Raw genomic sequence first — 13,519 nt, 5'->3', positions numbered from 1 at the left:
TTTTCTGTTCATTTTAATGTTCAAAATAAATGAAAGGAGATTAATTCTGAGTAATGAGATTCAATATGTTCTAATGTACTGCTGTTTGTTCATGTATTAGCTTTACAACTGAAGGACATCGTGTATTTGATATGGGGATGGTTTAATGTGTTGTGTGAGTTAAGTTACTCCACCAATAAGTGTATGTTTGTACTGTTTCAGGTGATCAGTAGTGTGTGAGTTCTCACATGGCTTGTCCTGAGAACATGGTTTTTCTCATTGGCCTCTTTATGTCAGGTGAGTCTTCCACACAACAACAACTAGTTATGAATCAGAGATAAAGGAATAACCACAAGTCATGATATGTGATGCTATGCGCTATATTCCAGCTTTTTAATTGTGTAGAAAAGTATACAGTTAATTCCTGATTAGTGCAATTTAATAGTCTGGATTCAAACAGTCCCGTGAAAGATTATTTAGCATATTTATTTTTGATACTGAATGTTATCAGATACTTAATTAATTAATTAGATCAATGGAACCTGAATGAACAAATAACACAACATTTACATACTTATTTCATTTATTTCTTAAACAAAGTTATGCAACACCCAATGTCCCTGTTTGAAAAAGTTATTGCCCCCTTACACTCAATATCTGGTTGTGTCTCCTTCAGCTGAAATGACTCCAACCAAGTGCTTCCTGTAGTTGTTGATCAGTCTCTCATGTTGCTGTGGAGGAATTTTGTCCCACTCTCCCATGTAGAACTGCTTTAACTCAGCGATATTTATGCTTTTCCACAATGTCTCTTTTATGATTAGGTCTGGACTGTGTGTTTTGAAATGGAGGCACAACCAGTTACTGAGAGTAAGGGGGCAATTATTTTTCACACAGGGGAATTGGTTGTTGCATAACTTTGAGAATTATATGTCAATCAACTACACATTTACTTTGTTATTTCTAAACTCATGTTCCCTTTATCTAATAGTAGGTTTTGGTTGAAGATCTGATGACAGTCAGTATAGAACAAATCAAATATAGAGAACCAGAAAGGAGGTAAATACTGTTGAATTTCAATGTATGTGCATGTGAAACCGACGTCAGTGTGCGGCTGACAGTATAGCTTCCACCACTGTCCCTGTCCTCATACCGGGCTCAAACTAGTGGTCCTCTGCCGACAAACACATGTGACCAAACTCCTTGACGACATACTAACCAATTGAAAAATCACCTGTACATTGAAATAAGTTAATATTATTATTATTGAGAGAGACTGTAACAGTGATGGGTATAAACCCTGGATTACTGATTCTATGTAACGGCCAATGAGAGACTTTAAATCCATCGGTCTCTATATATATGGTACTCCCCAGAAGAAGCAGTCCTCCATAATAGTTAATGGAATTCTACAGTATTTAAATAAAATGTTTCAAGGACTATATTACATGTATTTCAGTATTTTGTTGTAGAAGGGACAGTAAAGTTAGTACTCTATAAATAAAATACTTTAATATCTTTACATGTTTATTTATTTTATTTGTTATGTTCAGGTGATATAAAAAGCATTATCTGGAGCACACCCAGAGAAAATGACTTAGTGTAGAGGTGCTGACTAACGGTGAATACAATGTAAGCTATAAAAACAAAGAGAGTTGCACACTCTATATATATATATATATAAACTCCCAGTCATTTATTGGGTAAAACACCAACGTTTCGGCATCACTGTTCCTTCCAGGGTAAAGTCATGAATGCTTGAACCAGGTTATGTAGACATACAGTGCAATTAATGACAATTTTTAATTTTACTAGGCAAGTCAGTTAAGAAAAAATTCTTAATTTCAATGACAGCCTAGGAACAGTGGGTTAACTGCCTTGTTCAGGGGAAGAACGACAGATGTCAGCTCAGGGATGAGATCTTCCAACCTTTATGGTTACCAGTCCATCGCTCTAACCACTTGGCTCTGCTGCCGCACCACAATAGTGAGGGGTGTGTCATAATTATGAGGTTAATTAGAATGAATTGAGTGAAACTGTTAAAAGACAATAGTTAACATCATATTGAAAATATTAGCCTATTGTTATCATTAAAATTAGCATAAGATTAGCATCAACACACATTATTGTTTAATTTAATTTCAAATGTATTTAATTGTTTCCAATTTCATAAAATGTTGTTACATGTAATCTTTTGGTTCATCCATAATGCATAATAAGCATCATCAAAAGGGGGCTGTATGCTGATAAACTGTAGAAAGAATACATTGATTTATAAGACTTCTTTAAAAAAAATATATTGTTCATAAGAAGGGACTGAGACAAAGTTCAATTTTAAGACACTAGGGGTCAATGTATTTAAAAATCTCCTCCACTTGGTAGAGCAACATGCTCAATACCTGTGTATTTGAGGGAGGAGATGGGATGGTTAGCTACAACAAAGTGAGCTGCTACTGGATAGTCAGTGTTATTACACCTGATTGAGCTGCGATGTTCAGCTCTGCATTGTTTTAATTGTCTTTTCGGTTGTCCTACGTAGGCTTTTCCACATGAACATGTGATGAGACAGATTACTCCCTTTTCCTTGCAAGAGATGATACCCTTAACAGGGATGTTTCCACCTGTATGTGGGTGTCTGAAGAAGGATGTTTTTGTAGTGCTATTGCACTGTGAGCATGAGCCACATTTGTAATTCCCATTTGGATTGTGTGTCAAGAGTGTCTGAGTGGGTTCAGGGGGCAGGTCAGATCTCACTAAACTATCCACAATATTGTGACCATTCTTATAGATCACCAGTGGGTTGGTCCTTGAAGAGGTTTGCAATTTTTGTCTGATTGCAGAATATGCCAGTGCTTTTTCAGGATTGCTTTCATTTTCTCTGAACACTTGGTGTCCTTAGTGCAACAGACGTTGTTTTTCTTCTTTGGTTTAGTTTTTAGCAATTCTTCTCGTGGTTTTTGAGATATTTTCATCACTGCATCATCAATACTTTTTTACATGTAGCCTCTGAATTTAAATTAGTTTTCATTTTCTTTGCATTGTTGTCAAAATCTGACTGTTGGACACAGATGTGTTTAACCCTGCATAACTGGCTGTATGGTAGACCATTCCTGAGGGGAAGGGGATGCATAATATCCCCACGTAGCAGGTTGAGGTCTGTTGGCTTTGTGTACAAGTCTGTATGTAATGCATCATTCTCTTTGATGATCCATAAGTCCAGGTAGTTTATATTTCTCTCAACAGTCTGCATGGTGAATTTGAGATATTCAGAGCTTTCGTTTAGCAGTTTGGAGTTTGGAATTCATATAGTTCCTGCTGACTTCCTTCCCAGAGCACAAAGACATCATCTATGTGTTCCTTCCATGAGAGGATTTTAGAAAGAAGGGGTGTGTCTCTGTTTTGATGAGTGGTTCCTCAAATTGTTCCACATACAGGTTCACATAGTTGGGGGAAAAGGGGGAGGCCATGGTTATATCCCGGATTTGAAGGATAAACTCTGACTCATAGATTAATTAGTTATTGGGTAATACCAGTTCAGTGAGATGCAAGACACAATCATTGGATGGAGCAAGGCTAGGGTCACTCTGCTGAAGGAAGTGTTGCAGGTCACATAATATAATTTAAAAGTTTGCATTAAGGTGTCTGTAATAGAATATACTTGTATAAAACAAATGTGGACATTAATAAATGCATTTCTATATCTTCCAAACAGAGACCCCTGTCAGTCATCTAGGGTTAATACATATCATTGGACTGAACTGAAAATACATCAGAACCTCCCTGATGTTGTCCTTCATGTTGCAGGTGTTTTGGCCTGTTTTGGTCGACGAGATTTGATCGTCACAATGCCAGATGGACTGGATGTACTGACGGGCTCCTGTGTGCAAATCCCATGTTCATTTGATATTCATGACCCACAGAAAACATTTAACAGCGCAATACTACCCTCTGGAGTGTGGATTAAAGGAAACCCAAACTTTGAAGTGCGTCCGGACAGAGTGATATTTAACAGTAGTGAGACGGTCAACAGATATCAAGGGAAGATAACTGGAAACATGTTCCAGAAGAACTGCACCACAGTCTTCTTCAATGTAACCACCAGTTACTCTGATATATACTTCTTCAGGATTGAGAGTCAACCATTCCGTGGAACAGACACTGAAAAGTCTGTTAAAATAGTTGTCAGTGGTAAGAGACAATTTAACTGTTTACCAACTATTTTTTCCAGTTTAGATTCCTTGCATCAAAGGTAAGAGTAGAACAAGTGGACAGTTTAACTATGAGAGTAAAATATATTTATCTACAATGTATTACAGATTTGCCTTCCAGTCCCATCATTACTGTCTCAGGTGAGGTGAAGGAAGGGACCCCTGTCAGCTTGAACTGCTCTGCTGTCGCTCCCTGTCCCAAACACCCCCCTGAGCTGACATGGACTCTCCCAACACAGTTCACAACTGAGAACCAACTGCAGGAGAATCCAGACCAAACCAAATCAGTTCTCTCCACGGTGACCTTCACTCCGTCATACCTTCATCATGAGAAGAACATCACTTGTACTGCAGTCTACCCGGTAGGGACAAACAACAAGACAGCTGAACATAACATGATGCTTAACGTTTCATGTAAGATTTAGTCACCGGTTCCTGAAGAATAGATCATTCTATCATGTTTTCACTGATGATTGTAATAGAGTGGTTTTGATGAGACTATTCAATATACCATATCCAGATACATTGTAAATGAACCCCTCTCCCTCAGTCTCTCCTAAGGACACCTCAGCCTCCATCAGTCCATATGATCCAGTATTAGTGGGCAGCTGTGTTAATCTGACCTGCAGCAGTACAGCCAACCCTCCTGTGACAACCTTCACCTGGTTCCAGATCAGTGAGGGTAAAACAACACAGGTTGCATCTGGACAGAGTTACACCCTCAATGTGACATCTGGTAATGGAGAACTGTACTACTGTGAAGGAAGAAATAGTCACGGCTGTGGGAAGTCGAATGAAGTGCAGCTGGCTATAAAAGGTAAAATGGGCACGTAGGGCACAATTGTAGGTTAGATATACAATATATATTCAAAAGTATGTGGACACCCCTTCAAATGCGTGGATGTAGAAGAGGTACTTCTACACACCTGCTGTAACGTCTTTCTTCCTGGAAAGGAGAGGACCAAAGTGCAGTGTGATTAGTGTCCATGGTTATTTAATGACAGAAACTCAACATGAACACACTACAAAACAATAAACGTTGCAAAACCCAAAAACAGTCCTATCTGTTGCAGAGAACACAGAGACAGGAGACAATCATCCACAAATCCCAACACAAAACAGGCTACCTAAATATGGTTCCCAATCAGAGACAATGACTAACACCTGCCTCTGATTGAGAACCATATCAGGCCAAACGTAGAAATAGACAAACTAGACACAACATAGAATGCCCACCCAGCTCACGTCCTGACCAACACTAAAACAAGGAAAACACACAAGAACTATGGTCAGAACGTGACACCTGCTGTATGTATCTAGGTATGATACGGTTTTAGGATCTTAATTTGATCACTGTATTGTTGCTTAGAAGTATATTGCATTGTGGGAAACAGAGATAAGCTTTGTGATTTGCATATATTCACAAAATCCTGCACTGAAACATGGTTATATTAATAGTATTGCACTTTTCATGCAGCCTTATTTTGTCCAGCTAATAGCCTCACCACCAATGGATCAACATTACAGAGGAAATGTTCAAGTCCTTTTGCTGCAGGATTATTTCACTGCAACAATACTGGCTAAATTAAGATCTTACATCTGTACATCTACAGTATATGTATAATTTGTAATATTAGACAATGTGCAAAATGTTTCCTCTTTTTGGAACAGATGGCTATAATGTGTGTTTTATTTACAGGGCATGAAGAGCCTGTTAACCCAAAGGTTTTTGAGATTGTAGGAAAAACCTTGGGGTTGATTTTCCTTTTCAGCCTGATCGTATTCTCTGCATGGTAAAAAGATATTCCCAGCCTCAATTTGAACATATTTATCATGCTGATTGTGCTTTTGTATATGAAAACCTAAATGATGTCAATATACCTTTATTCTTGTCTTCCAGGAGGAGGAGAACATCTAGACTCCCCAGTGGGTTTGACATGACAGACCGTTCACAGGGACTGGTGGGAATGGTAGAATAAACCTTTAAAACCCATCTAGAATGTGTGTTTCAGGAAGAATTGAATGAATACTGTGTTGTGTAACCAACTGTAACTATGAAGTCATTATTCTTCTGAAGTGTCGGTCCTGACAACTGATCCTTTCTCTGTGTTCTTTCCACAGAACTCCCCGGTTGGGACAGTGTGCTCTAACCAGGCCACGGTCGGTAGAGGGAACCAGTAACCACCACTTAACAACCTAGATGGTCTTTAAGCACAATTAAATAAAATAAGTGCATGTTAATTATTTTTCCAATGGGTATTAAGTGTTTTTATGTACAATATTGTCATTGTGTATTAGTTTTAAATTGATACTTTTGTTACATTTATAATTGTGTGCTCTTTAGTTATCTGCCTGTTTGTAGAATTTGCTGGGATGAAAAGTGTTTAACTGTTACTATAGTGTTGATATGATGATGCAGGCTACTCTTTATTTTAGACCATTTATTTTGAGTGTTGAGTTCACAGAGCATCTGTTTAATGGGTTCCAGTATAGAGGAACTGCTGAGTTCAACTAGCTCACTGAAGGCAGTTTAAGACCATATAAAGTCAATGATGACTGAGGAGAGAAGACACAGTTAGTTGGAGAGACAGTGGTCTGATACAAGACAGGAAGTTGGTGCAGTAAGTCTAAATGATGGCAGAATGGTGTTAACATCTACTAGTCACTGTTTATCTTCATCTTTTGTGCAGTTCCCAGAATAACAATATCCTCTAATTTCAGTTTATATCTATTTAGAAGTTATCGCGTCAGCTTTTATGTTGAGTGTGAATTGAAGAAACAATCGAGACTGAATCAGGTTGTTTATTAATTGCCCTGCAATAAACCTTTACATTCAATTCCCATGAAATCTTTTGGTGTTATTGGTCCAACATTTAACATATCTCATTAAAATGGATTCAATTGAGATTTTGTGTCACTGTTCTACACACAATGTGGAATTATGTTTTTAGACATAAAAATGAAAAGCTGAAAGTCAATATGTATTCAACACCTTTTCCATGTCAAGCCTAAATGAGTTCAGGAGTAAAGATTTCCTTAACTAGTCATATGAGTTGCATGGATTCACTCTGTGTGCAATGCTAGTGTTTAACATGATTTTTAAATGACTACCTCATCTCTGTACCCCACACATACAATTATCTGTAAGATCCCTCAGTCAAGCAGCAACTTTCAAACAGATATAACCAGCTTTTCCATTGCCTCACAAAGAAGAGCACCTGTTGGTAGATGGGAAAATCCATTTGAGCGTAGTGAGTTAATTAATTACACCTTGGATGGTTTATCAATACACCCAATCACTACAAAGATACAGGCGTCCTTCTTAACTCAGTCGCCGGAGAGGAAAAACACTGCACAGGGATTTCACCCACAGGAGGTTGGTGGCACCTTAATTGGGGAGAACGTACTCATGGTAATGACTGGAGCAGAACAGGTGGAATGGTACCAAATACATCCAACAAGTTTTCCATGTGTTTGATTCCATTCCATTTGCTCCGTTCCAGACATTATTATGAGTTGTCTTCCCCTCAGCAGCCTCCACTGGTTTCACTAAAATGTCAATGGTGACTTTAAAACAGTTACATAGTTTAACGGCTGTGATTGGAGAAAACTGAGGATGGATCAACAACATGTTACTTTCTCCGTAATACAAACCTAAATGAGAGACTGAAATGATGGAAACGTACCGAATAAAAAAATGGTGACTTTAGATGACTGAGGATGGATCAGCAACATTGTACTTACTCCATAATACTAACCTAAATGGCAAAGTGAGAAGGAGGAAACATGTACAGATTTAAATATTCTAAAACATGCATTCTGTTTGCAATAAGGCACTAAAGTAAAACTGCTTAAAAATGAGCAAAAAAATTAATTCTATGTCCTGAATAAAACGTGTAAGTTTGGGGCAAATCCAACACAACACATCACTGAGTACCACTCTTCATATTTTCAAGGTGATGGCTGCACCATGTTATGGGCATTCTATTTAATACATTTTTAATTCAAGCTGTAAAACAACAGAATGTGGAATAAGTCAAGGGGTCCTTTCTGAAGACACGGAGTATACCAAACATTAGGAACACCTTCCTAATTTTGAGTTGAAACCCCTTTTGATATTCAGAACAGCCTCAGTTCATCAGGGAATGGACTCTACAAGGTGACGAAGCGTTCCACAGGGATGCTGATCCATTATGACAGCAATGCTTCCTACAGTTGTGTCAAGTTGGATGGATGTTTATTGGGTGGTGGACCATTCTTGATACACACCGGAAACTGTTTAGAGTGAGAAAAAAAAACAGCAGTGTTGCAGTTCCTGAAACCAGTGTGTCTGCCACCTACTACCACACCTCATTCAAAGGCACTTCCATTTTTTGTCTTGCCTAAACACCCTCTAAAGGGCACACATACACAACACATTTCTCAATTGTCTCAAGGCTTAAAAATTATTCTTTAACCTGTCTCCTCCCCGTCGTCTACACTGAAGTGGATTTAACAAGTGACTTCAATAAGGGATCATAGCTTTAACTTGGATTCACCTGGTCAGTCTATGTCATGGAAAGAGCTGTACGATTGGTTCTGTTTTATCACCTAATACCTACTCATATATCCATTGATAGTGAGTGGTAGCCTGATCTGCATGCAGGCACATCGTTTCATTGTATTTTCATACATTTTATCCACATATAGGCAAAGCAGTTTCCACAAAATTGAAATGAGCTTGTTAGTAATTTTTTGTCAGTACTACCATATAGCAGCATCAGCGTAGTATAATGTATAATGTCCAATAGCCAATACTTTCTCTCTTCTCTCTCTGAATCAGCTGGTCCCTCCACCTCTCAATTCCTGACCTTGTCCTCCAGAGCCTTCAGCTCTCCCTCCACCTGCTGGGTAAAGTACGCCCTCAGCTCCTGGGTCTCCTTCTCCCAGAAGGCCTTGGGCAGGTCGAAGCTGGATTTGTCTCGAAGGGATACAGCTTTTGTGAAAATGTAGTTTTCTAGCAAGTTTAGCAGAATTTATGCAGCAGGTTAGGATAATTAACGTATCAGGTTATGATGATTAGATGAAAGTACGGAAAAGGGTTAGGATTAGCTAAAATGCTAAAAGAATACAACTTCAACTTCAACTTGACAAAAGCTTCATCTCATCTAGACTTGACCGTCGAAGAGAGGGCCTATGTCTGCCCTGCAGGTCGCTGGCTCTCTCCTGTTGCACATGGGGACACACTCTTTTCACAACACTTCAATAAGAAATTATTTTGGTAGCATATTAGGAGCAGGGACAGATTACCGAACAGCCCCAGATAGCATATGATAGCACGTGTAGAATTACAGGAAATTAGCTTTAAAAATTAAACCTTTCCTATCGACCTCATGGCAAAATGTGTTGAATATCAGGGAATTAGCTTTAAAATGGCTAATTTTGTCTCAGCCTCATTGCAAAATGTGTAGAATAGCATTATCAAATTGCAAATGTGTCACGGTTTTCTGTATGTGAAGGAGAGTCGGACCAAAATGCGGCGTGTAGATTGCGATCCATGTTTAATAAACATACGTAAAACACGAATCGACACAAACACTACAAAACAAAGAACGTAACGAAAACCGACACAGCCCTATCTGGTGAAAACACAGAGACAGGAACAATCACCCACAAACACACAGTGAAACCCAGGCTACCTAAATATGGTTCCCAATCAGAGACAATGACTAACACCTGCCTCTGATAGAGAACCATATCAGGCCAGACATAGAAATAGACAAACTAGACAATCAACATAGAATGCCCACCCAGCTCACGTCCTGACCAACACTAAAACAAGGAAAACACACACGAACGATGGTCAGAACGTGACACTCTGCACCATGGCAAAATGTGTTTAATAGCAGAAAAGTAAGCTCAGGGTCCCAAATGCGATCGTCCAACCCTGGATAGGAGAGCATTTTCACTAAACTTGTTAAGTTAGATACAGGAGATACGGGAGATACGGGAGAGGGAGATACGGGATAGGGAGATACAGGAGATACAGGAGATATGGGAGAGGGAGATACGGGAGATACGGGAGAGGGAGATACGGGAGATACGGGAGATACGGGAGATACGGGGAGAGGGAGATACGGGTGAGGGAGATACAGGAGATACAGGAGATATGGGAGATACGGGAGATACGGGAGAGGGAGATACGGGAGAGGGAGATACGGGAGAGGGAGATACGGGAGATACGGGAGATACGGGAGATACAGGAGAGGGAGATACAGGAGATACAGGAGATACGGGAGATACGGGAGAGGGAGATACAGGAGATACGAGAGATACGGGAGAGGGATATGGTTTTGCTGCCAAAAGTTTATTTTAGCAATTTATTGGGGGCAGACTTAGTGATTCAGGGGCCCGTTTCAAAATGCTGCTGACCTGTCCTACCCAGAGAAAGGAACATTAAATACAGTAGTATTCCTTTAAAATGATTTCTCATACACATATTAGGAAGTATTTCACTGATGAGATGTGAGATATGCCACATGAATTTCAGCACTTTAGTTAGTCAGACCTCACTATGTGTGTGACCGTTTCTGCTGTAGACAGTTTACGTTACCGTCTAAGGCAAGTATCGACTTCTTCAATATATTTTCTGTTCATTTTAATGTTCAAAATAAATGAAAGGAGATTAATTCTGAGTAATGAGATTCAATATGTTCTAATGTACTGCTGTTTGTTCATGTATTAGCTTTACAACTGAAGGACATCGTGTATTTGATATGGGGATGGTTTAATGTGTTGTGTGAGTTAAGTTACTCCACCAGTAAGTGTATGTTTGTACTGTTTCAGGTGATCAGTAGTGTGTGAGTTCTCACATGGCTTGTTCTGAGAACATGTTTTTTTCTCATTGGCCTCTTTATGTCAGGTGAGTCTTCCACACAACAACAACTAGTTATGAATCAGACATAAAGGAATAACCACAAGTCATTATATTTTATGGGATGTGCTATATTCCAGCTTTTTAATTGTGTAGAAAAGTGTACAGTTAATTCCTGATTAGTATATTTTAATAGTCTGGATTTAAACTGCTGTGAAAAAGTTATTGCATATTTTTGATACTGAACATTATCAGATATTCAATCAAAAGCTGATATTAGATAAATGGAAACTGAGTGAACAAATAACACAACATTTACATACTTATTTCATTCATTTCTTAAACAACGTTATGCAACACCCAATGCCCCTGTGTGAAAAGTAATTGCTCCCTTATACTAAATAACTGGTTGTGCCTCCTTCAGCTGAAATGAAAACCAACTATACATTTCCTGTAGTTGTTGATCAGTCTCTCATGTTGCTGTGGAGGAATGTTGTCCCACTCTCCCGTGCAGAACTGATTTAACTCAGTGACATTTGTGGGTTTTCAAGCATGAACTGTCACAATGTCTCATTTGGGATTAGGTCTGGACTTTGAGTAGGCCATTCCAAAACTTTAAATTTGTGGTTTTTAATCATTTTCATGTAGATTGTGTGTTTTGGAATGGTGGCACAACCAGTTATTGAGAGTAAGGGGGCAATTACTTTTTCACACAGGGGTATTGGGTGTTGCATAACTTTGTTAATGAAAGAAAATAAATAACTATAAAAAAAGTTTATAAACTCAAGTTCCCTTTATCTAATATTAGGTTTTGGTTGAAGATCTGATAACAGTAAAAAAAATAAGTACAAATAGAGAACCATAAAGGGGGAAATACTTATTCATGTCCCTGTATGTTCATGTGAAACCGACATCAGTGTGCAGTTAACAGTATATCTTCCACCACTGTCCCTGTATGTTCATGTGAAACCGACATCAGTGTGCTGTTAACAGTATAACTTCCACCACTGTCCCTATCACCACTCCTTGACAACATACCGACCAATTGAAAAATCAACTGTACATAGAAATAAGTTAGTATTATGTGAGCGGACCAAGTCATTTGGTGTCACTCTAAAACAGAAAGGTGGAATAAACAAGTCAGGAGTAGGTTTTCTTGGTTGAACGCAGTTCTCTATTGAGAGATTTCTGACAACACTTCAACACAATCAATGAGAATCTCCCAAGGAACAACATACATCTTCTTCTTTAGATGAAACAGGAACACAAGACGATTATCTTTAAACTTTAACAACAATCACAGATTTGTCACTGTCTTAATGGCTCTTCTTTGGCTAGCTCCCTTCTCTTGGTAGCCATTCTACACAGAGGGTTTGTCTCTCCTCTCCCTGCTGGTTCCATCCTCTCTCTTATAGGGGAAAGAGATATGTCATTAGTACCGTAAGCTGTGCTTAATTACCTCTGGTGACCTTGTCTCAACATGCCTTGTTGGGCTACTATCCGTGAGCCCAGCCTGCCCTCTGGTGGTCCTTCCACAACTCTTATTATTGGGAGAGACTGTAACAGTGATGGGTATAAACCCTGGATTGCTGATTCTATGTAACGGCCAATGAGAGACTATGAAACCAACGGTCTCTATATATGGTACTCCCCAGAAGAAGCAGTCCTCCATAATAATTAATGGAATTCTACAGTATTTAAATCAAATGTTTCATGGACTATATTACATGTATTTCAGTATTTTGTTGTAGAAGGGACAGTAAAGTTAGTACTCTATAAATAAAATACTTTAATATCTTCACATGTTTATTTATTTTATTTGTTATGTTCAGGTGATATAAAAAGCATTATCTGGAGCACACCCAGAGAAAATGACTTAGTGTAGAGGTGCTGACTAACGGTGAATACACTGTAAGCTATAAAAACAAAGAGAGTTGCACACTCTATATATATATATAAACTCCCAGTAATTTATTGGGTAAAACACCAACGTTTCGGGATCACTGTTCCTTCTTCAGAGTAAAGTCATGAATGCTTGAACCAGGTTATGTAGACAAACAGTGTAATTAGTGCAACCAATGACAATCATAAGGGTTGTGTCACAACTATGAGGTTTATTAGAGTGAATTGAGTGAAACTGTTAAAAGACAATAGTTTACATCATATTGAATATATTAGCCTATTGTTATCATTAAAATTAGCATAAGATAAACTGTAGAAAGAATACATTCATTTATAAGACTTCTTCATAAAACTAATTGTTCATAAGAAGAGCCTGAGATCAAAGTCAATATTAAGACAGTAGGGGTCAATGTTTTTAAATACCTCCTCTCCTTGGTAGGCCAACATGCTCAATGTGTGTGTATATGCGTGTGTTTTTGAGTGAGGAGATGGGATGGTTAGCTTCAACAAAGTGAGCTGCTACTTGATAGTCAGTGTTATTACACCTGATTTAGCTGCGGTGGTTGTCACGATCATTCCT

The 13,519-nt window shown here is 38.6% G+C and overlaps 1 protein-coding gene across 1 annotated transcript; it reads left to right on the top strand.

Moving 5' to 3' along the window:
• The first annotated feature begins 3,821 nt into the window (after window positions 1–3,821).
• Window positions 3,822–5,018, top strand: LOC139420522 (myelin-associated glycoprotein-like). The gene is made up of 3 exons (XM_071170727.1): window positions 3,822–4,164; window positions 4,293–4,598; window positions 4,735–5,018. Exons 1-3 carry the CDS (start codon window positions 3,822–3,824, stop codon window positions 5,016–5,018), a joined length of 933 nt encoding a protein of 310 aa, XP_071026828.1.
• The last annotated feature ends 8,501 nt before the right edge of the window (window positions 5,019–13,519 follow it).

The sequence above is a fragment of the Oncorhynchus clarkii genome, chromosome 11 (genome assembly GCF_045791955.1).
Source record: "Oncorhynchus clarkii lewisi isolate Uvic-CL-2024 chromosome 11, UVic_Ocla_1.0, whole genome shotgun sequence".
NCBI lineage: Eukaryota > Metazoa > Chordata > Actinopteri > Salmoniformes > Salmonidae > Oncorhynchus > Oncorhynchus clarkii.
Note: the sequence above shows the minus strand (reverse complement) of the source record. Positions and strands in the feature narration are given on the sequence as shown.

What these genes read in the sequence shown, in the direction of transcription:
- LOC139420522 (XM_071170727.1), top strand. Translation starts at nt 3,822, where the DNA reads ATGCCAGATGGACTGGATGTACTGACGGGCTCCTGTGTGCAAATCCCA. An exon ending in TGTTAAAATAGTTGTCAGTG is followed by an intron (nt 4,165 to 4,292) that starts GTAAGAGACAAT and finishes AATGTATTACAG; the next exon opens with ATTTGCCTTCCAGTCCCATC. An exon ending in CATGATGCTTAACGTTTCAT is followed by an intron (nt 4,599 to 4,734) that starts GTAAGATTTAGT and finishes CCTCTCCCTCAG; the next exon opens with TCTCTCCTAAGGACACCTCA.